Source organism: Falco naumanni, chromosome 16 (genome assembly GCF_017639655.2).
Source record: "Falco naumanni isolate bFalNau1 chromosome 16, bFalNau1.pat, whole genome shotgun sequence".
In the NCBI taxonomy this organism is placed as follows: Eukaryota; Metazoa; Chordata; class Aves; order Falconiformes; family Falconidae; genus Falco; species Falco naumanni.
This window is the reverse complement of record NC_054069.1, coordinates 6,136,737-6,161,377: the sequence shown is the minus strand read 5'-3', so window position 1 is coordinate 6,161,377 and position 24,641 is coordinate 6,136,737. Positions and strand designations below refer to the sequence as shown.

The following is a 24,641-nucleotide window of genomic DNA, read 5'->3' as shown; positions in this document are numbered from 1 at the left end:
GATCGCTGGGAGGGGATTTTTTCTTCCCTTCTCTGGCTTCATTGATACAACAAAATGGAAATAGGCTGTTTGTTTTCCCTAATGCTAATAGTAATAACTGTAGTGATAGATTCGTCGTTGCCAACATTGCTTTCCTTCCCCAACACAAATTATTGTACTTTAAAAAAATGCTTTTTAATGGTTTTTATTTATTTGCAGGGTTGTAATTTCACGCTGTTCTCTACAGTCCTGCGAGCTGGGCCTGCTCGGGGAAGATCACTAGTGGTATCTGCTTGTCTTTAGAAGTGAAGGGGAATGCAGAGGGGGGAAGCAGGGATGTCAGGAAAGAAACAGAGGGGGCTATCAGATAAACCGCTTGGTTTACAGCCCAAACACGACAAACTGAAGCCTGACCTGACATACAGAAAGCAGCAGTATTTGTCACCTCCAGCCCGTAGGAACACGCAGCTTTGGCATGGGAGGGGAGCAGGGGATGGGAGCAGAGCTGTGGCACAGCGGGCTTTCCAGCGGGAAGAGCAGTCCCTGACCGGGAACTGACAATGCTCTGAGGCCACATGTTCCAAGGGACGGCCTGGAGAGGGCTGAGGAGGATGCAGAAACACAAGATCGAGCCTGGAAATTTTGGATCGCAACTCTTTTTTTTTTTCCTCTCTTGTTTAACCACTAGTGCAACCACATCAAAGCGGCGTCAAGTGGCGGCCAGAGCGCCCGGGGTCCCTGCGCTTGGTGCAGAACACCCGACCTGCCCTCCGCTCTCTCTTGCTGGGTGCTGGGGTCAATATCACACAGAGGTTTTTAAAAATAAATAAATAAATAAATAAAAAAGGCAAAATAATGTTTTGTGCACGTGCTTTTGTTTTTTAAAGTAAGCCATCGTTTCTGCTTTCTGCGGCGCGCCCACTGCGTGGGTCATTCCCCGAGCCGCGCCCGCGGCGGGTGGGCGCCCCGAGCCCCGGGGGGCGGCGTGGGGCTGGGGCTGCGCCCGCCCGCCCGGGGGCGGCTTTAAGCGCGGGGGCGGGCGGCCGGTGCTCGCCTCCCGCTGAGCCTCTGCGGAGCCACCGGCGGCGGCGGCGTGGGCTGCGCGGGGCGCGCACGTGTGGCGGCGGCCGGGCGGCTGCGCTGCGCGGCTCTACTGCGCGGCTCTACTGCGCGGCTCTGCGCGGCTCCGCTGCGCGGCGCGCTGGGCCGGGCGCGGAGGAGGGCCCTGCCCCGGCCCCCGGCGGGGCGCTGGGCGCTGCGGGTGTGCATGGCCCTGCGCGGGCGGCGATGGCTGCGTGATGGCCCAGCGCGGGCAGCCCGCACCGCACGCCATGGCTGCCAAGGAGGAGCTGTACAGCAAAGTCATCCCCCGGCGGAACCGGCAGCACCGGGCGGGCACCATCAAACATGGCTCGTCGCTGGAGATCCTGCTGTCAATGGGCTTCCCCAAAGCCCGGGCGTAAGTCACCGCGCGGCCGCGGCCCCCGGCTCTTCTCCTTTTCGTTCGGCGGCGGCGAGAAGCCCCGGGCGCCTTTCTGCTCGGCTGCTCCAGCGCCGGGCGGCGGCGGCAGCCCCGGGGGCGGCGGGGGGCTGCCCTGCTGGGGATGCTCCGCGCAGCGCCCGGGGGATGCGCGCCCGGAGACGGTCCGGCGCGGCCGGGGATGCAGCGCGGCCCGAGGGATGCGCGGGCTGGCATCGCCCGGCTGCAGGCGGGCAGGAGCGCTGCCCCGGCGCCCCGGGGCGGGGGGGGGGCGCGAGGTGCCGGGGACCGGCAGGTGCCGTCCCGGGGGGCAGCAGGGCCGTCCCCGCCGGAGCGGGGATGCTGAAGGGCCTCGGCGCTGCCCGGAGCAGCCCGCCTGCACCGCCCGGCAGGCAGCGCTGGAAAGTTCGGGATCGCCAGGGAGGCAGTTTTTTGCTCTCCCCCCCGCCCCCCCCCCCCGCCCGCGTTGCAATCAGAGTTGCCGTTCCGATGCTCTGAAAATAAGGAGCCTGGGCGCAGTGGCTTTGGCTAGCTCGGTCAGCCGGGAGGCTTGCGTTAACCCGCGTACAAGTCAACCGAAGAGAAACGGAGAGCAATAGAAGAAAATTTCTGTAGTCCAGAGCAGTAGTTTTTTCTTGCCTAATTTAGCAGTGCCCTGGTGTAATCTCCCTGCATGTGCTTATGCTTTAAATTAATTAGGCAGCAAACTACTGATACTTAATAATGACTCTCCCAGTTTTAAACATAGTGACTCCTGAAGCGGGACTGCACGCTTTAACGATGCAAATGAAACCGGCGGGGATTTGGATGATTCCTTGAGCTGTTTAAGTTTTCCTTTTGTTGTTGATAGTCAGAACTCAGCGGTTCTGCAGCCTGTCTTTGTGCAGTTTTTTAATAAATGCAGAGATACATACATGCAGTTTTAAGGACAGCTGTCATCTGTGGATTCATGAGATTACCACGGATCCACTAGCCTGTACAGAAAAGCAAATGTGTATTTTCCGTTGTCTTCCTTACACTCCTTATGCCAGTCATGATCTATAGCTTTCTATTGAAATCAGCGTACAGCACTTATGTACGGTGAATGCAAATGGAGATAGTAGGAGTCTGGTGACTTCATGCCCTGCTCAGTTAGAAAAACAGATGTGCATCTTTCAGTGTAGCTAGAGAAAAAAACAGCTTGATGCTATGAATGAAACTAGTTGTTACCTGTACAACAGTGCCATCAAGGCTGACAGTCAGCCCTGGCTTACCTAACCGTTAGCTGAGGAACAGTCTGTGGTTCAGATTCTTGCCCGAGAAAACTAACATTTGGGAAAAATGGACCCAAAGCGTCATCATGTAAGATAGGGAAGGTTAAACACAGAGAGCAAGCCAGAGAAAGAGGTAAAATATCCCCAAGTGCAAAGAGTTACTTACTGCAAATATAACCAGCTAGACGGGTAAAACTGTCTTGATACCAAATTCGAGATGCTGCGATATAACCCTGTTTGACATATCAGGTGTCTGCTGAGAGGGGGACCACTCTCCCGATCTGGAGTAGCAATTAGTGCCCCGGTTCCAGCCTGCTGGAAATACTGGAAATAATTCATCATTAAAATTCAGAAATAAAACCAAACAACTAAGTACTGCCACCAAGGGTACACTATGGAATGGCGCACAGGTTCGGAAGTGGGAGAGAGAGGACCGCATGGTAGAAGGACATTCCCTAAAGGTCACTGCTTCCCAGAAGCTGCTTTTTAACTGACAGCATATTACTCTGCAAGTGCGAATGAAAGAGATTACAGAGTTGCCAAGGAGGTAAAAGCACCCTGTCTCCCAATGGCAGTATTGAGAAGTAGCCTTACAGTAAAGCCCTTTCGAGTCTTCCCCCGGAATTCAGCCAAACGGGGGATTTCAGATTTCAGATCTGTGTCTGTAGGTCCTGTGTGCAGATACCAGCCAGACTGATACATGAAAGTGGTGACCATCTGTTTGGATGGTTTATGCAAAAAAAAAAGCTCCAAGTTGTCAGACTGGTCTGTCAGGCATGTCACAAAATGCCATCGCCTTGGCATCGGTGGCCTCCTGGCTTCTTGTTAGAGCCGGGGGTGGGAATTGATTGGGGCAGGGGACAGAGAGGACTGTTGAAGTCAGGGTAATAGACACAGGAGCTACCTGAGGATCACAAGGTGCTGTTCTCAGATGTGGTATTGAAACAGTACTGAGATCGTGGGGACTCACATCGCCTAACTTCCAGCTTCTATTTCAGGTCGAGTAACTTCATGTACCTCACACCCCTACCAATGGATAGGTCAGCTTTTGTCTCTTCAAAACTGAAATCATTAATTATTTGATAATATTTCTCCATGTTTATAACAGTAATAAGAGCTCAGATGGCCAGGATGATCCTGGGCTTGACTGCTGACAGGAGCTAAGGATTCTCATGTTCATTGTATTTTCCTGGTTCAGTGTTACTTTGGGTAAACCACTTCCACTCTGTGTATGCTAAAATAAGCAAAGGTGAAAGACTAAATATGATTTCCAAGTATTCCTGGATGGTTAGTATAGACTGGCTCAGTTAAGGGTAGAAAATGGAACGAGCCAGGCTGAAACCAGGAGAGGATGTCATAGGCATTTGTGTTTCAGGTATCAAGTGCAAAACTGCCATGGACCCTTTGTTCAAACCAAGGCATTACTAAACAAGGCTTTTATTTGTCCATCCTGCATGGTTTACTGGGGGACTGGGGATAAAGGGTCCATCAAAGAAGGACTTATCTTTCCTTTCTGAACTAAGACAAATTGAGAGCAGCTATTGAAATTAACAGGGCTGCGCTGATGGGAGTGCCCCACAGCACAGAGGTTTTGCCCGCTCCCCCACTAAAATCTTTGTCAGCACAGGTGGAAGAGCAGCTCTGTCGTGTGCTCCTGGACAAACTGTCTGTCTCTTTTCCTCCTTCCCAGTAACAGCTTCAATTCAGCAGCGCTACTCTAATTACTTGGTAATGCAGTGACATACAAACCACCTTGGATGCATCTACCTGTGGACGGCAATTGCTCAAACCACTGTAGTATGTCATCATCACTTTGGGCTATTACCGTGAAGAGCTGTTCTATTTCATGAGTGTTTTTTTTTTGTCAGCACACAATCATTATTTTTTTATTTTGCAATTAGCCCATTATATTACGTACTGTCTAGTCACACAGGAGGAGGCTGTTCCCATCCCAAGTAGTTTCTGATTTAGGCGAGGAAGGAAGGTGAAGGTGATGTTACGATTCCATTTTGCAGTTTGGGCACCAAGACAAGTATTTTACCTGGGGTCACACAAAGGTCTAACCAGATCCCCAGTGTCTCGAGCCTAAACACAAGAACAGGCTTCCTCTAGAAAGAGATTTCACATAACTATTTTTTCCCGGTTGCCCCAAAATATTGTACCTGGTCTTGTTATGGATCTGTGGCCAGTGGCAGCACCCACAGATCTAATCTGACTGCCAGCATCTCTCATTTTTGTGTGATAATCCCTAGGCAGGTGTGGATAGTCTTCCTGAGAGTAAATAGAAGGGGAAGCACAATGGAGTTTACAGGCCACTGAAACCACAGGGGATCACTTAAAGCTACTATGCATGCACAAGCAATTAAAAAAACAACCCAATGCATAACATGTATCTCTGTGAAATGCTAAACGTAGGAAAATTTAGTGATGGACTGCAGTTTCTTTCAGGATGGAAGAAGGCCTTTGACTAAACTTAAATTACTAGAACTAATACAGGGACAAGCAGTCAAAATCCTCTAGCCTGCGTGGTGCAGAAATCAGTGTGGCTCCAGAATATGCGTGGTCAGTGATTCACAGTTTTAAAAGTTTCATGTCAGAATTTAAACTCCTCCAAAACATCCTGAAAACCAGAAAGTTAAAGTTCCACTATGAGAAAAAAATCCTGCTTTGTTTGTTTTAATTCCGAGTGTGCGTATGTGCATGAATATATAAATATATAAAATTTGAAATGTTGCTTCAGTTGCACAGAGCTCTGAATTCAAGCCCCAGAAGCGATCCAGACCTAAAATAATGAAGATAATTGTCTGGCCCCTGTCATTACTCACTGGGTAAATCGCTGTCCATAAACAGCACACTAAAATTAGAGGCATCACACAGTTTTGGTTGCCATCTCTGCGTGACAAGCGTAAAGAGATGAGCGCTGTTCGTCACACAGGTGGCAAAGCTTTCCACAACTAACTTGACATTCCTTTCCATCGTCTCAGCCTGAAAAAGGGGGACTGCTTTCTATAGACAGGTCCATACTGTTGGTTCAACGTGTGATGCTGTGCTCCTGGGTGGATCTGCTGACGCTAGACATAATTGCAGTCACTTCCCGCTCATAAAAATGGGATAGACAGGAATATTGTACAGTTTACCATGAATCAGCTTCACCACTTCCCCTAGGCTACTACACATTTCCTCCTTCCTCCCTCCCACAAAAGACCACCTGGGTTTAACTGTGTTCATGGGCATAAAGAGGAGTTAATTCACAAAGCTGTACCACATTTCCCCTGAACTTGGATAGAACCAAGCCAGTCTGATTTTGATTTGCTTTCTCAGTAACTACGAGAATTTAGGAATATTAAGAGTTTCATTATACTCAAAGAAAAGAAGCTCAGATCCGGTTTACAAACAGTAAAATCTTCTCTTGTGTTTTGAAAATGTTTTCTAGGCTGCTAAAACATGTTTTGCTTAGTAACAGACTTAGCAACATAGCAGTATTTCAGCACAGAAAGGCTGTGAAGTCTCTCATTCCTCTAGGGTTTGAGCTGGATTTGGGGAAAATACTGCATGGAAAAAAAGTGCTGCAGATAATCTGTTGATTTTGAAGCCGTTTCTGTTCCTTCAGGGCCTTGCCTTCAGGGTATTAGTTTTCTGTGAATACTCCTGGCTGAAATTCATCCTACTACAAAGGATCAGCCCCAAACATTGTAAGTCCCACTTAAGCCCAAGCTTTAGGAGTGTTTTCATGATTTACAGTGACTTGGCCTGGGGTGTAGAGGGAAACCCCATCCCCAGTGAAGAAGTTGATGGATAGAAATGTCCTTAGAAGCAACAGTTCAGGAGGGCTACATCAAAAGTAGATTTCCATGTTTGTTAATGGCACTGGAGGAAATCTTCAGCTACTGAATAGAAAATCCAAGTGCTGTAGCTGCAAGGGCTTAGGCAAAAGGTTCCCCTAACGCTCTGGCTGTGCTCATCGTTCAAGACAGTGAGATCTGTGCTTGGATACAGCCGCTGGGCTGTGCAGCAGAGGAGCCGTCCAACCAGCATCCTTCCATTTCCAGTACTGCGTATCGGCCGTCGGGCGATGGATGGTTTTAAGTAGGAGCTTTGCAGGAAGCGTTTGTGACCTGTTTACACTCAACAAATAGTGAAAGGAAGAACTTGCTGGAGGTGCACCCTTTTGGCAGATTGCTCGGACAAGACCTGCTTTCCCTACTGTGACACACCCCCCCACACCGCACACCCCCCTTCTCTGTGCCTGTTGAAGCTTTTGTCAGAAGTTGTGAGGCGTGCAGCTCTTTGTCTATGCCGAGGTTTAACGGATGAGGTTCTGCATTGTAACTTGAGCAACAGTTTGAGCAATTAACTGGTCTAGTTCATGTATTGCAATTCGTAGGCTCAGCACTGAGGCCTCTGAACAATTTTGTACATCTGTGCTGGAGGGGATCCAACAGGTCTGCACAGTGCAACGGAACATGGATACTGCAATTGAGCTAGCAGCTGCCAGGAAGGTGCACTGGAGAAAGGCTTGAGCAAACATACATTTGGGATGGAGTCCCATGGCTGCTCTGCATATGGATTTTTTTTTTCAATTCGCTATTGCAGATTTCTGCTGTGGGACTGAGAGATGATTACTGCAATATTCAGACTGTTACGTGCCAGCGGCTCCACTGCGTTTGGTGTGGGGGAGGTCTCTGTGAGGCAGTTCCTTACTTTAAAGGTGTAAAGTGATAAAACATAGAGGGGTCTTTATTGCCACTGTATAGCCTGGAAACTGAGGCACAGAGAAACTTAGATATACACACCAAATTTGTAGTTCAGCTGGCACTTGCACCTAAATCTGTAGGGTTTCAGTCTATTAGCTTAACCACAAGACTTAGATATCTGGTCTAAGTAGAGTATCTGTTTCCGTGACATTGTATAAAATTTTCAAATGGAGAGAGACCTTCTTTTATCAGGGGCTGAAGAATTCATTCCTCTAATAAGACCATACTCTAAAATGGTAATGGCAGCAGTAGCACTCCATATTACCTCAGTGATTCAGAATACTGCGTACATAACTGCCATTAATCATATCTGATAGTTGGGCTAAGTGGAACAATCAGATAGTCGAGTCTGATATCTACAAAGAAAATGCTTCTGCCACAAACATCAGGAAAATGGTTTGAGAACAGAACATCCCTGTACAAAGACTGCTCACAGTAGAGCCAAGGTCAGCAAGTCACTGCAATACTTGCTGCGTAAGCGCTAGCTGCCCAGAAAGCAAGCTTGCATGTGTTCAGGGGAGAAAAACAAAACAAAACACCTTTATAGTGCCTTCATGCACCATGCTTCATTGGGATCTCATATTTAAATGTCTAAATAGCATCACCATATGCAGTGAATTCCTGGTTTGGTGGCAAGTCTGCCAGAAGATAGCAATCCCTGGATTCCTAAGATGTGTTTTTCAGGGCTATCTAGCTTTGGCAGACACTGAAGGGATGTCAGCAAGTTTCCTGGTCCCTGAGTACTGAGTTCGTTCTGGTATTAAAATTACATGGTGACAAGCTTGTGCTTCTGTCTCTCTGATGACTTTTTTGTCTTAGAGCAAAGATCCTGAACTTGATCCTACCTAGGAAGGAGGGGAGCTTCAGAAAGCACAACCCAGACCCCACGTGTTACTGACAGACCCTGAAAAATTACTTTGTGCCTTCTGTGTCAAAAATCCAAGCAGTTAATAACTCAACCTTGCGTTATGCAGTTCCCTTTCAAGCTACATTATCAGTTTCAAGTGATACAGATACCAGTCTTGTCTTTTCCTTTTCTGTCCCTTTTCCTCTTGCACTTCACAGACCTGATATTACCGTCAGGAGCCAGTTTCAATTTACTGATGAGATTCTCAAGACAAAGACTTGCTAGAGAAACTCGTGATTTCAGATATCCAGCATGGATGATTTGAATGGAGCCTTGTTTGCATAAAACGCTGACTATTCTTCCCCCTTGGAGGCTTGGTGACAGTGGCAGTGTGTTGGCCTGTTTCTGCAGAATTCGGCAGCATTTCCTTATAAAGTCTTCTGGAAGTTTACCCCTAGATTACTGCTGCCACTTTGCTATGCAAGAGTCCATGCCTAAAGGATGCTGCCAGCCCTCGGGACCTCCTAAAAAAATACACTGACAGAAGTTGGGGGAATGCCGCTTTTTGAAAGATCATGAGTAAAAGTTTTTAAAAGAATAAAAATTGGTGCTTTTAAATGTCAAGTGCTAACCCTGCTGGCTCCTGATGAGACTTGTGTTTTAAAGTCACCTTTGAAAGTGAATCCTAGGCTCCTAAGTCTTGCTCACACTTGAAAACGTTGCCCTAGGTTTTAACTGGTGCTCATAGTGGATTCACAGCATGTGCTCTGCAACTGCAAAAAGAATAGAGACATCCATGTGTGTGTCTGTACTGCACCAGTCTAATTATCCTCAACAAGCAGAGTCATCAAAAGAGCTGTAGTTTAGCAGCTGACAGCATTTTGGATTCCATCACCAAGACTCGGTGCAGGCTTTGTGCATTACAATGGGGTGCACCGCGGCGCCTGTGTCTTACTCACCCCCTATATAAACAGACCTGAAAAGAATAGGCCTTGGCTTTGCTTGGCATTATTCTGTCCCCGCCATATCCTATGCTGCCTGGTCGTGCACAAAGGCTGAATCTAGAGAGCAGCGTAAAACGGAGGGGAGAAAAACAACAGCGAGAAATAATAGGATGGGTTGAGGGAACCGCTAAAGTCGCTGCAACAAAGCAGCTGACAAGCTACATAAACAGTGTTTTAGACATCTTGTACCTCTTGTCTGTGTTTATAGGGGACAGGTGCTGCCCTTTCAAACCCACTCATCCAGTATTTCTCCTGAAGCTTTGAAAAGTCCCAGCCAGCAGCAAAAGCTGCATTTTTAAGGTACTCCTGGGTACCCACAACTCGTGGTATGCAGCTAAGAGATACTGATCTTGCATACCTAGGGAGCAGAAGCCATTGCTTCTCCGTTCCCTGGGAAGCCTCAAGCCAGCCTTCCTGTTTGTTTGTTTTTTTTACACAGACTCCCAAAAGAATAAAGATTGGAATGGAGAGCAGAGTTGCATGTGCAGGTACGACAATAACCTGACAGGTACTGTCAGGAGCCAAGTGGTTTCTGTGACCCACCAAGCAGCAGCGTAAAATTTAAACAGAAAGCGAGCAATTATAAACTGGAACCTGGATGAGTGACAGATGTGTTTGATGTCTCTGCTTTCCCTAGACGCCAAATTCAAGTCCTTGAGACTGAAGTCTCCTGTCATTGCCAGCACTAATACCTCGCAGGTCAGTCCCTGTCAGCAGGAGATTAGCATGAGAATGCTAGCAGAAGGTTCTGTACAGTGCTGAGCAAAGAGCAGCCCTGAGTAAATGTTGGGATATCTGTCTTCTGTGCTGGAAATGCCCAAAAATAGGTAGCCCTGGTAACACCCTGGCCTTCCATAGCCTGACATCGAAAGAGGTTTCAACCGTATTTTACTCACACCCATCACCCCTCTGGTATTATCAAACACAAGGCAAGTGCCACTTTTCCCCCTTTCATGTAGTATTAGCTAGGCTCTGCAGTTCATGATAGTGCAGAATTAATCATTCGGGGTCGGTGACTGTGAAATAATTGCCAGTGTAGAGGCGGGTGTGTTTCAGAGAGATTTTTCATCTCCTGATTTGTAAAAAATGACTATTTTCTTTCTGCTCTACCTAATGAAAAATAGCAAGTTCTTACATGACACAAATCTCATTAATTGCCTGATTCAGCAAAGCCCTTCAGCACGTGCTTCTCATGAACGGCTGAGATCAAGATGTTCGATACATTTCTACAGAGCGTGAAGGGGGATGTATAAAATGGCATTGGAAATACCTGAAACAGATAAAGTGGTACTCTTTCTTCTAAGCTGTTCCTGATTTTATTAAGAGAGATTGAATCTGTTTCATGACGCAGATTTCAAGCCCTGAGTTTGTGCTGACGTGAAACACTAGTATCATTCTTCCCTTGTGTGGCACCAGTGAGTAGAAGCCCGATTTTTATCCTGTTCTGTGCAAACAGAAAAGGAAAACATCATCCCTGCTCTAGGAGCCGGCAATCTAAACAGGAGCCAGAAAGCAAATACCTCTAGAGAGGAGGATAGAGAGAGGCCAGATGAGGAAGCAGACAGTATCAAGCCCTGCTGACAGGCAGTGATCCCAGCAATGCCTCCAAAATCCTTTACTCCCAGTCGTTACCCATAGTTACAGCAAGTTAGATTGATGGGTGAAATTCACAGCTGCATGAGAATGGCACTGTTATGAACAGCTACTTTGGAATAAGTATTGTTCCCATTTTAGAGACAGAAAAATTCAAAATGAGACAATACATCAGGTCGCTTGATGCCAGAGAGGGCACCTTAATTAACATTTGCCATCCACTTGAGACAAAGGGTGCTCCAGAATTGCAGGCTGTAAATGGTGTCAATGATGTCCTGCTCCCTTGTTCTACTATTATATTGAATTTATTCTTCACAATCAATATTTCTTTCTGTGAGTAGCTGCCAAGTCCTAGCAAGTGTCAAATCACAATATATTAGCCGTGGATAAATTGCAGTCACTTCTCCCAGGCACCATTCAAAGAAATCTCAAACTAAACAAGAATTGGATCTGGTTCATAGACCATGGGCAACAGAAACAAGCCTTGGAGTAAATGTAACTTACAGCTGCACCTTACAAGACACATTTATATTCCCTTTACAGTCTCTTCGACCCCCCTCTTGTAGTATAGCTGTATCATAAATGCATTCGTGTTCTAAAAGGCAAAGCCTTCCAGTAGTGTAAATCAGCCCAGCACCATCTATATTGTTGGAGTGATACTAATACACACCAGCTGAGGATCTTGCCCAAAACAACCTGACTTTCATTGCTATGAAACCACCACCACCACCATTCAGGGAATGCAAAGAGCCTGTGTGTAAATAAAAGTCAGTACCAAAGCCTCTGGGAGAAAACTAAAAACCTCTGGTGTTTCTCGCATGTTCACAGCACATTTATATGTGGGGACCGCAGAGTCTTTTATAAAAAAGTAGTGACTCCAGCTCTGTGCTGCAGCACAGCTACTCGCTGCCTGGCTGCTGTGTGCTGGGGACCACCGGGGCCTCACAGGGCTTTCCAGAGCTGGTGCAAGTCATAATGTTTTCCCAGGCAGCGCGGGTGCAGCTGACTCCCCAGCTACCCTTGATTATTTGGGTGTGAAACACGTCAGCCAAGCGCAGCAGGCTGGGAAGGGGATGAGTCAGGATGGGTCCACAGAGACCTGAGTCGTGTACGCTCCCTGCAGCGGGCAGATAGGTTGTGCTGTGATGGCGCAGGACAGCTGATGCTCTTTCTTTCCAGTATTACAGTGATGACAGGTTCAGTGCTCCAGGAGCATCCATGTCTATCCTGTTTAACCCTCTCTCTTCTCAGAGGTGGTCTCTGCGTACACGAGATCTCCTGTGCAGGGTGGGTTGCAGAACTGGAACCCCTTAGCTGAAACCAGCTGTGTGGGGGTATGTTAACTCTCACTTTTATTTGATAAAAACAGTGCAGTTTGCAGGGGGAACATGTCCCACTCTCCTGTGGTATTTTCTCTTTTCTCCCTAAGGTAAAATTTTCTACTTGCAAATGGGAAGGTCAGCCTTTTAAAGGAGTTCTCCATTTCATCATCCAGTTTCCCAAAGCAGCTCATCAGATGCCATCTCTGAGAGAGGATTTAACTCCCTATGCAGACCCTGACTTTGGGGGTCGATGTATCTTTCCGACTTCTGCCACTTCCTGCCCCAAAGCCGCTGATCCTCATCGGGATCAAAGGACTTTAAGCCCTTGGGAAGTCTAAGGGTGAGAATGGCGTGTTAGAAGTTCATGGTGTGACCAGGGTTATGTTTGGTTCCCTTATGCCTACCAGTGTTGGACAGCTATCATTTGTACAGCCTTTAACTCCTCTGAAAGTGCATCGTGCAGAGAGGAGCCTCTGCCAGTGCATCACCCCTGTGATTTTAGCCTAGGCTGTGTCTTAGCGACTTGAGTGCCCAAGAAACGTGTCTCAGCAGGCTTCTTGTGTGAGTCAGCCTAACCAAGGGCACTGGGCAGCCTGCTGCGATCCTTTTCATGTTCTCCTAGGAAACTCCTGTGACCAGCTGCTGATTTCTTTGCTTGTGCTTGGTGTTTAGAATAGGCCCATCTGCTGCAAAGTGAACTTTAAAAGGGTAGAGCCAAAGCCACCCAGCAGAAATGCGATGACAGGCAGGAAAAAATGAACAGGTCTTTTAGGATGACACAAAAATGGGCTGCAGGAGCCTCAGGCCAGATTGACAGAACTACATTTGGAAGCAGATACTGGGATCTTTTGGGCTTAGAGATCCCTTAGCGTAGGAACAGAATTGCCATGTCTTAATGATCTTTCCTTCCTCCATTCACCCCTTGTCTCTGCTCCACCAGTCTGCATGATAAATGGAGAAAAAATTTCCCCCATCGCTGCTGCCACTGCCTCTTTTCAGCTGTAGGACTAGGAGCTTGCTGAGGTGTCACAGGATTTCCCTGGGCAACAGCTTAAGGATTTTACATACTTCTTGTCACCAGCTTGTTCCAGGGGAGAAGGATGGCAGAGACATCATTTCAGTCCTTCCTGACGGGCAGTGGCGTTACACAGATACAGGAAGGGATGAGCGTAGCGTGTGCCAAAGCATGCAACCCAGGCCCAGCACCTAACACCCTTCTCTTACGTCTGCGGGAGTGGGGGGGCAGTGGAGGGGACACAGTTACCAGGGTCTGTTTATCACCCTTTCTGACATCTAAAGGTCAACGGAAAACCTTGTCAAATCTAGCATGAAGCTCAAATGAGCAAACGCAGTGAGAGCCACTGCAGAGCAGCCCGTCCAGCAGCCCCTATAAAGGTGCAAGCTATGACAGTGACGGGGCACAGGAGTTGTATATAGACCACAAAAAGGGTATGATTCCCCCCAACCCCGATCACCAAAAGCTAACCTCCGCCCCCCAAAAAAAAAAATATTAGCACACAGGAGAAAGTTCTACTGCTGGGTTTTGGGTTGTTTTTTTTCCTTGCAAATGAGGGCTGACTGACTCACCAAAAGAAACTTAACTATGAAACCTGAGTGCTTTTCTGTGTCTGGAAACCAAGCCCTTTTTAGAGGTTCAACATGGATTACCTAAAGAAAGTCAGCAACCACTTTGGAAAATCTTGGCTAACTGATTCGCAGTGCCTCTGCAAATTAAACACCTCCCAGCAAGTGTGAAAGCATTATAAGGTATTTGCCTGAGGACAAAAAGAGGGTCTTTTACAGTACTGGGTAATTTGGATTTGCCATCAGGCCATAAATAACACTAAAATGTACGCTTATGTGGCAATTAGATACTGTTCTAGGCATCTAGCTCAACCTTCCACCTACTAAATATCATTTCAATTTTGCTGCAGCATATCCCCAAGTCTTACAGGACCTTTGAGGAAACTTTCATTTCAGTGATAGAGATGAAATTCTGTGGTTTCATAGGTTGGGTGTTAGTAATGGTAAGGAAGGAACCCTTTTTCCATGCTGCTTTATCTTTTCCTTACTTGTAACACATTAGTGTTGAGTGTCAGGAACACACAGTCAGTTTATTTGTGGAGTATCTCTCTAATCACACAAGTATTTGAAGCAGCTGAACAATTTAGATGAGATTATGCAAATGGGATTGAATGTTGTGACTAGATAATTGTCCCTTTGCTTCAAGGTACGCGTCAAAGCAGAGACAAGTTTTTGGTTGGAATGAAAATTCCTGAAAACTACAGCTTTTTGTTACTGTTAGCAGTGGTTGGTGAGAAAACGATCCAGGAATCCTAGCGGCATCCCATCTACAACCCACAAGGTCTGGGCAGAGTTGTTTCCACTGCTGAGGAGTAGTTTAAGGTACGCCTGGTGTACAAACATCCCTGCGGCTTTGGAAGTTTAAGGCAAAGCTGAGCCTTGCAGCAGCACGCTAGGCAGCGGGAGCGTCATCCTTTGAGCAGCGTGCTGTGAGGAACCACGCAGGTTTCCACAGGCTCTGCCGCCAGCCCCCACGTTCAAGGAGGAAACTGGGCTGAATTTAGGTGCCAACCTGGCAAAGGATTCAAAGGTGTCGCTCAAGTTCAAACACGTGAATAGTTTCATTGGTTTTAATTGAGATTACTCAGGTGTGTAAATGCACGGCAAGCTTGTGGCCTTTGAAACAATTTTGTTTTTAAATACTGTGGCGCAGGGTGGAGTTCTGCTGATAGTCCTTTGCTGCTGTTGTTACCATTAGCTAACTGCCACCCCACATTAGAACTGCTCGATTTGGTTATCTGGATTAGTGTCTCTAATTTCATTTCCTCTTGGGTGTTAATCAAGAAGGTTTTTTCTTTCATGTGTATATGTGCATCCTGTTTGTTCTGAAATGTGCAATTTCATTATTAGGCTGTAATTATTGCTGTACCTGCTGCCCATGCTGTTGCCCGTGTCCCTTATTTGCTACTTATAAAGGAACAATGTTTCAAGTACAGACATTGCCCTGTAATAACTGTGAATGTTCTGCCACCCACTGCAGTGTAAGGAAGGCAGAGAAATTTCTGGCAGCTTCCTTTGCCATCAGCAGGGTGATAAGTGTTATCGCCATCCCCATTTCACAGATAGGGAAACTGCAAGTACAGAAGGATTAAGCTTCTGTTTTCAAAACTGGCTTTCAATTTTTTGGTTTTAAACATGTAAAATCAGGCATATGTGAGCGCTCACACATCCAATCCCAGATGCGTCATGCTCACCATCTTTGAAAATCTTTGCACAGCTGAAATGGAAGCATTCAAAATCAGCACCTGCTTCTGAGAAACTTGTCTGTGTAATTTGTCCATCGGCAAACTACCAGTGCAATTTGCATATACAACCTGGCATGACATGTCTAGCATAATCTGCAAATTCAGTAGCTGTTTTCAAAGGTGATTTGGGGCTAGATTTTCAAAAGTATTTAGGCATCTAGACATGCAACAATTCCATCTTCTTTCCAGCTATCTTTTTAAAAAGAAATTGCGGGATCAGTCTTGCCCTGGTCCCCATGTGGAATCCAGGACCAGCCCAGGATGGGTTCAGCCATCACCTCCTGTTCATTCTCAGCAATTCTCTCAGCACTGGCTTGGCTGCTACCACGTACCGTTCTGCACTTTCCTGCCTGCCACAATTTGCTGTACATCTGAAATGGCTCCACTCGTACCTGTGGTGTTATGTTGCATTAATGCAGCATGTAAGTCAGAAGAAAAAGAGGCTTATATTCTACCTTATTCGGGTTAACCTTTCTTTTTCAATAGTAGTGCTTAAGATCTCCTAACCACATGGAGGAGGCAAGGGGATCTAACATCTAAGAGAAGAGCTTTCTTTAAAGATGTAGATTGCATTATAGGAAATGAGAAGCAATAATCAAAGGAAGTTCTCCATTCTCATTATCAGCTCTCAGTGTCTCGTTTCTCACAGTAGAGTACTTCCGTATATCATCAGCACAGCCCCTCTCAATTCTCTTCATTAGAGATTGGAGCCTGCCTGCATCTCATCATTACAACCTCTGCACAGCCACAGTCACCTTCCCCAAGCTAGCATGGATTTTGCCTTTACTTTTAAACAACTCATTTTCAAACCTTTTAAACAACCCAATTTCAAGGCCTTCATTCCTTCAAAAATCAATCGCTATCAGAGCTTTCTTTTGTCTGGCCTCATTCAGAGCATGCTGGCTTGAAGAGGAATCATTCCCTTGGATTCAGAAGCCTTTGAATCAAGTTGTAAGCATTGATTTTCCTCCTTCACTTGTGTGCTAGTGATATTCAAGTCATCTATAAGCCAGCTTCAGCCAGGAAATGTGATTAGCTTGACCAGTGAGATTTGCATGTCTTCAGCTGGTCAGAAGACCAGGCTGAGAAGAGAACGTGTAAATGTTTCCAATAACTGGTGACAATGAACCTTCTATGCTGATGGCTGAATGGGATCTGTTAAGACATGCAGCGAAGGACATTTAGGTTCCCATTCAAGAAAGCCCTGAACACATGTTTACATCCCATTGATTTCAGTGAATGGGATGGACTGGGGTAGAGAAATATTTTGCTCTCTCCCTCCCTGTGCAAGCTGAGCACAGCGGGCAGCCTGGCAGAATAGGAGTCGTTTTCCCACTTTGCATGTGTTCAAAATGGCTGCATAAAGCAAACAGCAGTCAGAAACCCAGCCCTCCAGGTTTCAGAGAGCCGTGTGCTTTACTGGTGCTGGTTAAAGTTTTTAGAAAGCACTGAAGTAACTAGTGGGTTTGACTTTTAGGAGGTTTCTCAATCACTGTTGAGCATCCAGCTCTGTGCCATTTGCACCCCGTTGGGCTTTCAGTGCCAGCTGACAAGTTTGCAGAGGTTAGTCTTGGTGAGTGACATTTGGGGAAACAAGAAGAGCAGATGTGGAGAGGGCTGTAGCCATTGTGACCTCCCGTCCGCAGTCCAGCTGCGGACCGTATCCCTCACTGCCTTCCCTCTCCGCAGAGGTCGTTGGGCATTAGTGTAAACATGTGACAAACCTTTCCTCCCCGTTGTGCTAACGCTTTCCAGGCATGCTCTACCAGCAGCTTTTGCCGGGGCTATTGCACTTTTTTTTTTATTCCTTTTCAGGGTCTCTGCTTTTGCAGAATCTCATATTCCCATGTTACAGCTCACAGCAAAGCAGCATTGAACGTGTCCCAGAAACACAGTCCCTGGCTTTCTTTCCATCCCTTCCCTCTCCCAGGAGCGTGTCGGACAGAGTGCAGCACTCAACTGTCCTTGCTCTGGGCAGGAAACAAAGGTCAGAAATCTGGAGCTGTAAATCTGCCACCAGTGGCTATTTCTGGGTTTAGCTCTGGTTACAGAAATACACTCTGGTGACAGGTGATTTTGCTGGAACATCTTAGGTGAAAAGAAATGTTGAAATACAGGATTTTTGTGTCTTCCTTTCCCCTCCTCTTCATGATGCATTCAAAGGAGAGAAACAATTTTGCCCCTGAACTCTGCGAGTTTTAAAACTGCTATGACTTTTTGTAAGTCACATTCTTCTGGGTTCTTACCAAGGCCAGTGCAGCCCCTGGAGCACTTCTGACTTTTACCCATTTCCATAATCTTTACAATCCATAACAGAAGCAGAGAGTATCTAGAACACAGCAGAGGCCCCTTCCTCCACCAAAACAACGGTTCTCGGGTTTGCTCCCTGCTCTGCCTCCCCTACCATCCTGGGGAACTTGTCATGACACAACACGGGGAGGTTTGTCTCCCATGTATTCTGAATCTGGAAGGAAAAGAAAGGGCTTTTTTCATCTCTGCAACCCTTCTGCAGCTATCTAGCTCACCAAAAACATCCTAAGGTAATTGCATATCTATTCAAATACAATGTATCTATAACGCTGAAAAACTTTGAGGTTACTTGGGGCCAGTAGCTGTAAAAATACATAACAATATACCTACTTACTATATAAATACACACACAGAGGCACATACACACATTTATCTATGCATACAGAAGTAAATCTTCCTACAATATATACAATGAAGTATGCAGGGTATGTACAGTTGAAGTTAGGCAGCAATTCGTGGCCAGTGTGTGGTTTTCTTTCTTTTTTCCCCCTCTACAAAGCGAACCATCAGAATTAGCAGTAGAAGAAAGGAGAGCTTGTTGGCTCAGAAAAGAACCTGAAGACTGACAACCAACACCACTTAGAAAAGCTGAAAGACACATCCCAACCAGCCAGCGGAGGGTCTGCGGTGTTAAGCGATTCAGACCACAAGCAAAGTATCTGCTAGGGCTAGCGCTAGAAACACAAACCTGTTCTGCAACAATTGGTTCTGACGAGGTATGTCTTCCTGACCACATGCATAGGAACTTGATGCCTGATTAATAAAATCTTAAGCGTGCACAACACACTGCATTACTATTTCACCCATGCTTTGCAAGTTGTGGCCTGGATTAACAGTGGGCTGTCGTTAAACAATATATATAGGACAGGGGTTAAAAAGGACAGAACACTCGGCAAATCACCCTCAGACCCTTATTGAGATGAACAGCACTTTGGGGAAAATGATATGTATACACTGTCTTGTAAGGCCTCATCTTCTGTGTTCTCATCTAAGAGATGCACACCATTGCATGGTTGAACATCCACAGGATGTGAGCCAATGGTTTCAGGAAATGAATGGGCTTAATTTCTGATCATGTTTGCACAGTGATAAATGAGCAGTCCAAATCCCCTGCTGCCAGTGGGGCTCTACCACGGTTATCACACTGAACTCCGCAATCAGCTCTGCCTGGTAGGAGCGATGTCAGAAATCATTCGTGCAGGCCGTAAAGCGTAACAGCTTGCCCTTCCTCTAATGTGCGCACATAAAAATGTAAGACTCGCACAGCCCGTTAGATGAAAGGTTCATTTAGCTTAAAATGCCACTAAGCAGTTCTTCTGTTCTTAGTCTGTGCCAGTCGGCAACTTGGAAATTTCCTGAGCCAAACTTTGCATTTGGCCCAAAATGCTTAAAAGCCACCATTTAGCCAATCCTTGTTTTGATTTCCTTTTCTTAATGCATTTATGCTTTAACCTCTACAACTCTATGTGCCAGTAATTTCCACCACTCAGTAATGCATTATCTTGAAAGTACTTGAGTTTGTTTGCTTATGTTTTTAAGCACAAAAGATCTTGACTCTTTCAAGCTCAGATCTCAAGCTGCCTGAATAATTATCTAAATCAACTCCAAAGGATGCCCAAGGCTCCTAAGCTTTTATTTCAGGTGGCTCAGTTAAACACACCTAGTTTCGCAAGAAGCATCCAAACCTGAGTGTAGCAGACAGGATTCAGCAGAGGACTGAATTTTACAGATTAAAAAAAGGCAAACATCTGCCTTCCCACTCTCCCTGAAGATAATACCTAAGGCCTTTTATTCCTCAGCCACTTGTGTGGGTGCTGCATGTATATTTTTAAAGTTGATAAACCTGGAAAAAGCATGCACAAGGCATGCCCTCGGTTCTTGTAAATGCATTTGACAAAACTTTGTTATTAATCTGAGTGTAAGTTTTGACAGCACAGAAAGTATCGTGTCAGATACATTTTAATCCTGGCCTTCAATGGGTATTAACAAATCCATAGTTCATCTGGGCTGGGCATCTGCTTGCTGTAACTCCATCAAGTACTGCACTGAGGCCACGAGCATTATTATGGAGAGATTTCAAAGACAATACTGCAAAGCCACGTGAAACTCAACAGGAGCACAGTTCTGACTTGTAATCAAATCATAGCGAATAGAGCTTAGAAGAGTCCAATCTTACTGATTTTTGAAGGAAATGGAGAGTTAATGCAAGTTACTGCGAGTCCAGACAAACAGAGGTCGGTGGCTATTATTTAGCTGCATTCTCTCATAATGGGAAGCAAAATGGCATTCAGCAGAAGTGGGAAATCCCCCTTCTTCCTTTTAGATAAAAAAATAAGCTAAAGTTTCAGTGCAAGAATCTTGTCTCCCACCTGCTGCTCAGTATTCCCCTGTTCTCCAGTCTGCAAGGATGGCTGTATAATACTTCAGGGTTAAAGTATTCTGAACTCAGCCTAGGTTGAAAACCCCAGAAGTCTGTCAGCAAGAACAGGAGCGAGCCATTATCAGGCAGAGCAGTCATGTTTCTTCTGTGAGCCAGCTCTGGGAGGAACAGAGTTATAAACCAGTTTACAGAATCATGTAGAAGTGTGATATAAGCAAACCCCAGCACCTAATCCCTTTGATTCTTATTATTGGATGGATGACAATGGTTAATTGAACGTGGGGAGAAACGATACAGGAATAGTTGGAAGCAAAGTCTGTCCCTTCGGTCCGTTCAGTTTATCCAGAAGAAAGTACCCCCATATGAGCTTGTGTATGCACAACTGGAAGGACCTCAGTGTTCGGCCTGCAGCTAACATCGCCTACAATCTGAACAAGAGCCAAACTGTGCAATCACTGGGATCCCTGCCATTCCATTTCCTTCAACCTGAATGGAAAGGTCACAGCCTCTCCGTTTTAAAAGTGACTAAGACTAACAAACAGCTGGGCTATCTTTTGGTAGCAGAAGAAGGTGTCATTGTATCTGCTGTGTGGGTGGGAAACTCCTTCTATTTGGTGTCTCTTGTCTATTCATTCGTCCTGGACGCTTGATAATAGAGCTTTCTGTAAAAGCTGTGGCTGATCCCCTGAGCAGCAGGCAGTGTGTGGACCCTCAGCTGGGTGCACAGGTGAGGACAAGAAGGCCATGAAATCATGCTGTGATCACCAGTGACTTCACGCTAGCTCTGCTTTTACCCCCTCTTTCTTCAGAACAGGTCACCTCAATCGCAAGAGGATTTTCCCTGAGTATAGTTTGCAAGAAAAAGATGGTCCTTGGCAAAACAGGAGAGGCCAGAAGGTTCAGAGACAATTGCAGGGCTACCGAGATAAGGACTCTGCCCAGATGAATTTGGGCGGAAGCACTTTGACAGTGAAGGCTGAAGTCTGCATGTGTAGTATGAATGAACCTTTATTCTGCAACCAAATGCACACCAGATGCTGGGATTAAAACTGAAACTTTTCCCTACAGCCCTGGGAAGGCAGAAAAAAATCTAAGCATGGGCCACTTCAAAGCTCAGCAGCATTTGAAAGCTACTTTGCTGTGATCTCTGGTGGTTCTGCTCTTAGCAGGTGCAGCGGTTGTAGTTGACAGGAGATTCAGCTGCTGACGGTATGGAAAAAGCTTCACACAAACAGATCGCTTTGGTTTTGGAGCGGAGCTGAAAGTCATGTGAATGACCCAAGTACTGGGCAGTTTTATTACCACTGCCTCCCCCTGCCACAGTCACACATCTTGCACACGTCTTGGGGGGGTGGGGGCTGCCAAAGTCTACATGACTACAATTTGAGGAAATACTGAAGGGAAAGAATGAGTCCACTGGTTTCTGTTACAGCCTGCAGCTAAACCCACAGATTATAGCATCTCATAGTCCACTTGCTTGGATGGTTGTGCTGAGAGATGATAAATCTCAATATCTGCCATATAAAGCCCCCTCTACCTATTGTTAAGAGTGATTCCACTGACACAACAGTCTTCTATGCAAGAGCCTCAGCACATTTTACAGTACTGTATGACAGGGGTGTTGGGGGTCACCCTGTGTGTGCAGAGTGGGATGGCCTGTGTTCCAGGACCCAAGTTGCCCCCCCAGGACCCCAGCTGCTGCAAGCTCCTAGTTCAAGCTTTGCTTTCAGTTCCTTGCAGCGACTTGAGCCATTACAGATTTACCTCCTTAGTGGCTTGTCGGGCAGTTGAACACTCCCAGACAACACAAAGGCTGCGCTAGTTTATGTGAAAGGGAAATAACCAAAATGATAGTGCTGCTGCAGAAGTCACACCGCTTTGTGAAAGAAAAGCTTGGTAAATCAAGGTTCTGAGACCTGCAATACACCTGACCTGCTCCCCTTTTGATGCTGGAAGGTCCCAAGGATGATATACTGTTTACTCCATTCCCTGTTTTCTCTGTTTAAGCTGTGAGTACTTACAGCAGGGATTGTATCTTATTCTTTGAACAAACAGCAGCTCTGGGCCTGAAGGATGTCAGAGCATCTCTCTCAGCCTGCATATTTTCGCATGCCTGAGAAGCCGGCTGTGAAAGCTCTGCGGAACGGCACACTGGGTTCAGCTCTTAAACTAACAGAATACACGAGATGGGAGAAAGTATAGTAAACAGCTCAGTGTTATTACTGTTTATTTGATAGGGGTTTGGGGAATGTAGGTGGTGTGAATTTTTTTTTCCCCAGTCACATCATAGCTTCTTGACTATTGGGTTGTGCCATGTTACAATGAGACTTCATGGTTTGTTCCTGTGGAAATATACGGAGCATTTGAAAGAACAACACCCTATTAGTTATGAGCAGATTTAACACCCCTGCAAAGCTACCATCTGCCACCAAGAAAGGGAAATTAAAGCAAGATGCCTGAGATTCAGACGGCTGCCAGGGCTCGACTGCCTCCTTGTTTTCTGCTTTCCCTCTGAGCAGTGATTCGTTGTAGGTAAGCATCAGCAGAAAAGCAAGCTGACACGTAGTTCAGATGTTGTGCCATTAAAAGAGCATTTCTAGAACTTCTTGAAAATGAAACACTGTTGGGTTTGTTTGGGGTTTTGTGTTTGTCATTGATAATTGTCAGCCTTGGGGCTATAATTAGCTTTTCTATACCATGTATTTATACAGGGGAAAACGGTGCTTTAAAGATCAAGTCTTTTCCCCTCTGTTAACAAAATGGTTGTACCACATGCTGTTTGCTCTTTGCTGAGTCTTTCAGGGCTCAGATGAATGCAAAACTAGCAGGACTGTTCACCTCGCCCCATTGGTAACAGAGGAAGTGGTTCTCTGAGTATTTCCTAGACAACTACAAGAAGGAAGTACTCACCAAGGCAGGGCTCCCCAGCTGTCACATTGCAGGTCCACACCTAACGGCCGAGGAGAGTTAGATTCACCTGGGGACACCCATGTACATCCCAGCCTACGGACAAGGGCAGCACCTACTCCATAATGGTCTTCATCTAAGCGTGGAGGCAGAAGGGAGCAAGAACCAGGTGGTATTGTAGAAGTCAGATGGATTCACTGCTGACAGAGAGAGGAGACACTTTGGTCTCTGTAAAGGTGTGCAAAGAGCCTGGCGTGAGCAGGGGCAGTGTTTGGATAAAGGAGAGAGGAATTTCACAGGACTTGAGGAACTTTGCATGAATTTATAAATAGCTGTGCATTTTGACTGTGATTCTTTTGGGTGTTTCCATAGAGGGCTGCCAAACTCCAGCCGTAGCTGGAGGCAGAAGGACAAGTCCGTGGCAGCCCACTGGGACGTCACCTGAGCTATGAAATCTCTGCTGTACCTCATTGAGCTGGAATGCAGCATCCCACCAGGAAACACTGAGCTCTTTCAGAAAATGATGCCAGAAGTATAAGTTTAAGTCTTCTTCCTTTTCTGGGGGTGTACTGTCCCTAGCAAGCTGTATGCACAGAAAGGACCAACCAGGCTTGTTGGGGTTTTTGGTTCTTTTTCTCTCTTCCAAATCAGACAACATGATATGGTAAAAAAGCAAGCACGCCAGAACTTGGTTTTGTCAGCCATCCTGCCCATTTTTTTTTTTCAAGGTCAAAATGTGTGAGAGCCCATAAAAAAATCCAAATTCAGGATTATTCCTATGCTGATAAAACCCAAATTAATTTCTACAAATGTAGTGATATGCTCAGTGTATGAAAATCAGAATTTCCTGGAAGCAGCTGGACCAAACCATGACCATTATCAAGGCTTTACAGAAAAAGATAAGACAATTCCAGAGATGAGAACTATTCACCATTATTAATAAAATTCATAACATGACTCAGTGAGATGTTTTCATCTCTAATGGGCTTGGATAATTCCAACATTAATTTTTACTCTGTATGCTTCCTTTTTTTCTTCCTTTATAATTGATGCCCCCATCATTCTGCCACTAACATTCCTGCTTAACTTTTTGCCGTTCAGGTCCCTGAATATATTATTATCTGTGAAAAGACAATTCTTGAGGCATCAAACAATAGGAGTAGAAGAAAGATTAGAGATATTTTTTTCTTCTAACATTCAGTGAGCAGGACAGGGGAATCAGCTTGTTCCTTGTTCTCTCACTGAAATACTGTGTCTAAGTTTAGCTACTAAACCCATTCATGCCATGGTTTTCTCTTTGTTAATAAGGGTAATGACTACCTGTGATGGCAGCATAGAGTTTAATCCACTGAGCACTGTAAAGCATTCTGAATTTCTCAGAAAATAGGGTGCAGGAGTAATGCTTACCTTCAAATTACGGAAAATTCAAATTTATTCCTAAGTGAAACACTGTCCCTTTAAGTCATTAAATATGTAACTGCAA

General features: G+C 45.9%; 1 protein-coding gene across 2 annotated transcripts in view; it reads left to right on the top strand.

Annotated features, from left to right (window-relative positions):
* The first annotated feature begins 1,121 nt into the window (after positions 1-1,121).
* The window catches only part of UBASH3B (ubiquitin associated and SH3 domain containing B), a 75,493-nt gene continuing 51,973 nt past the window's right edge, over positions 1,122-24,641 (top strand). Inside the window, exon 1 of one of the 2 annotated variants that reach the window (XM_040616059.1) lies at positions 1,122-1,438. In XM_040616059.1, the coding sequence (XP_040471993.1) occupies positions 1,278-1,438 (161 nt within the window). In that variant the 5' untranslated portion in view covers positions 1,122-1,277. The remainder of the gene's footprint in view (positions 1,439-24,641) is intronic. The other variant, XM_040616060.1, reaches the window with a different exon arrangement.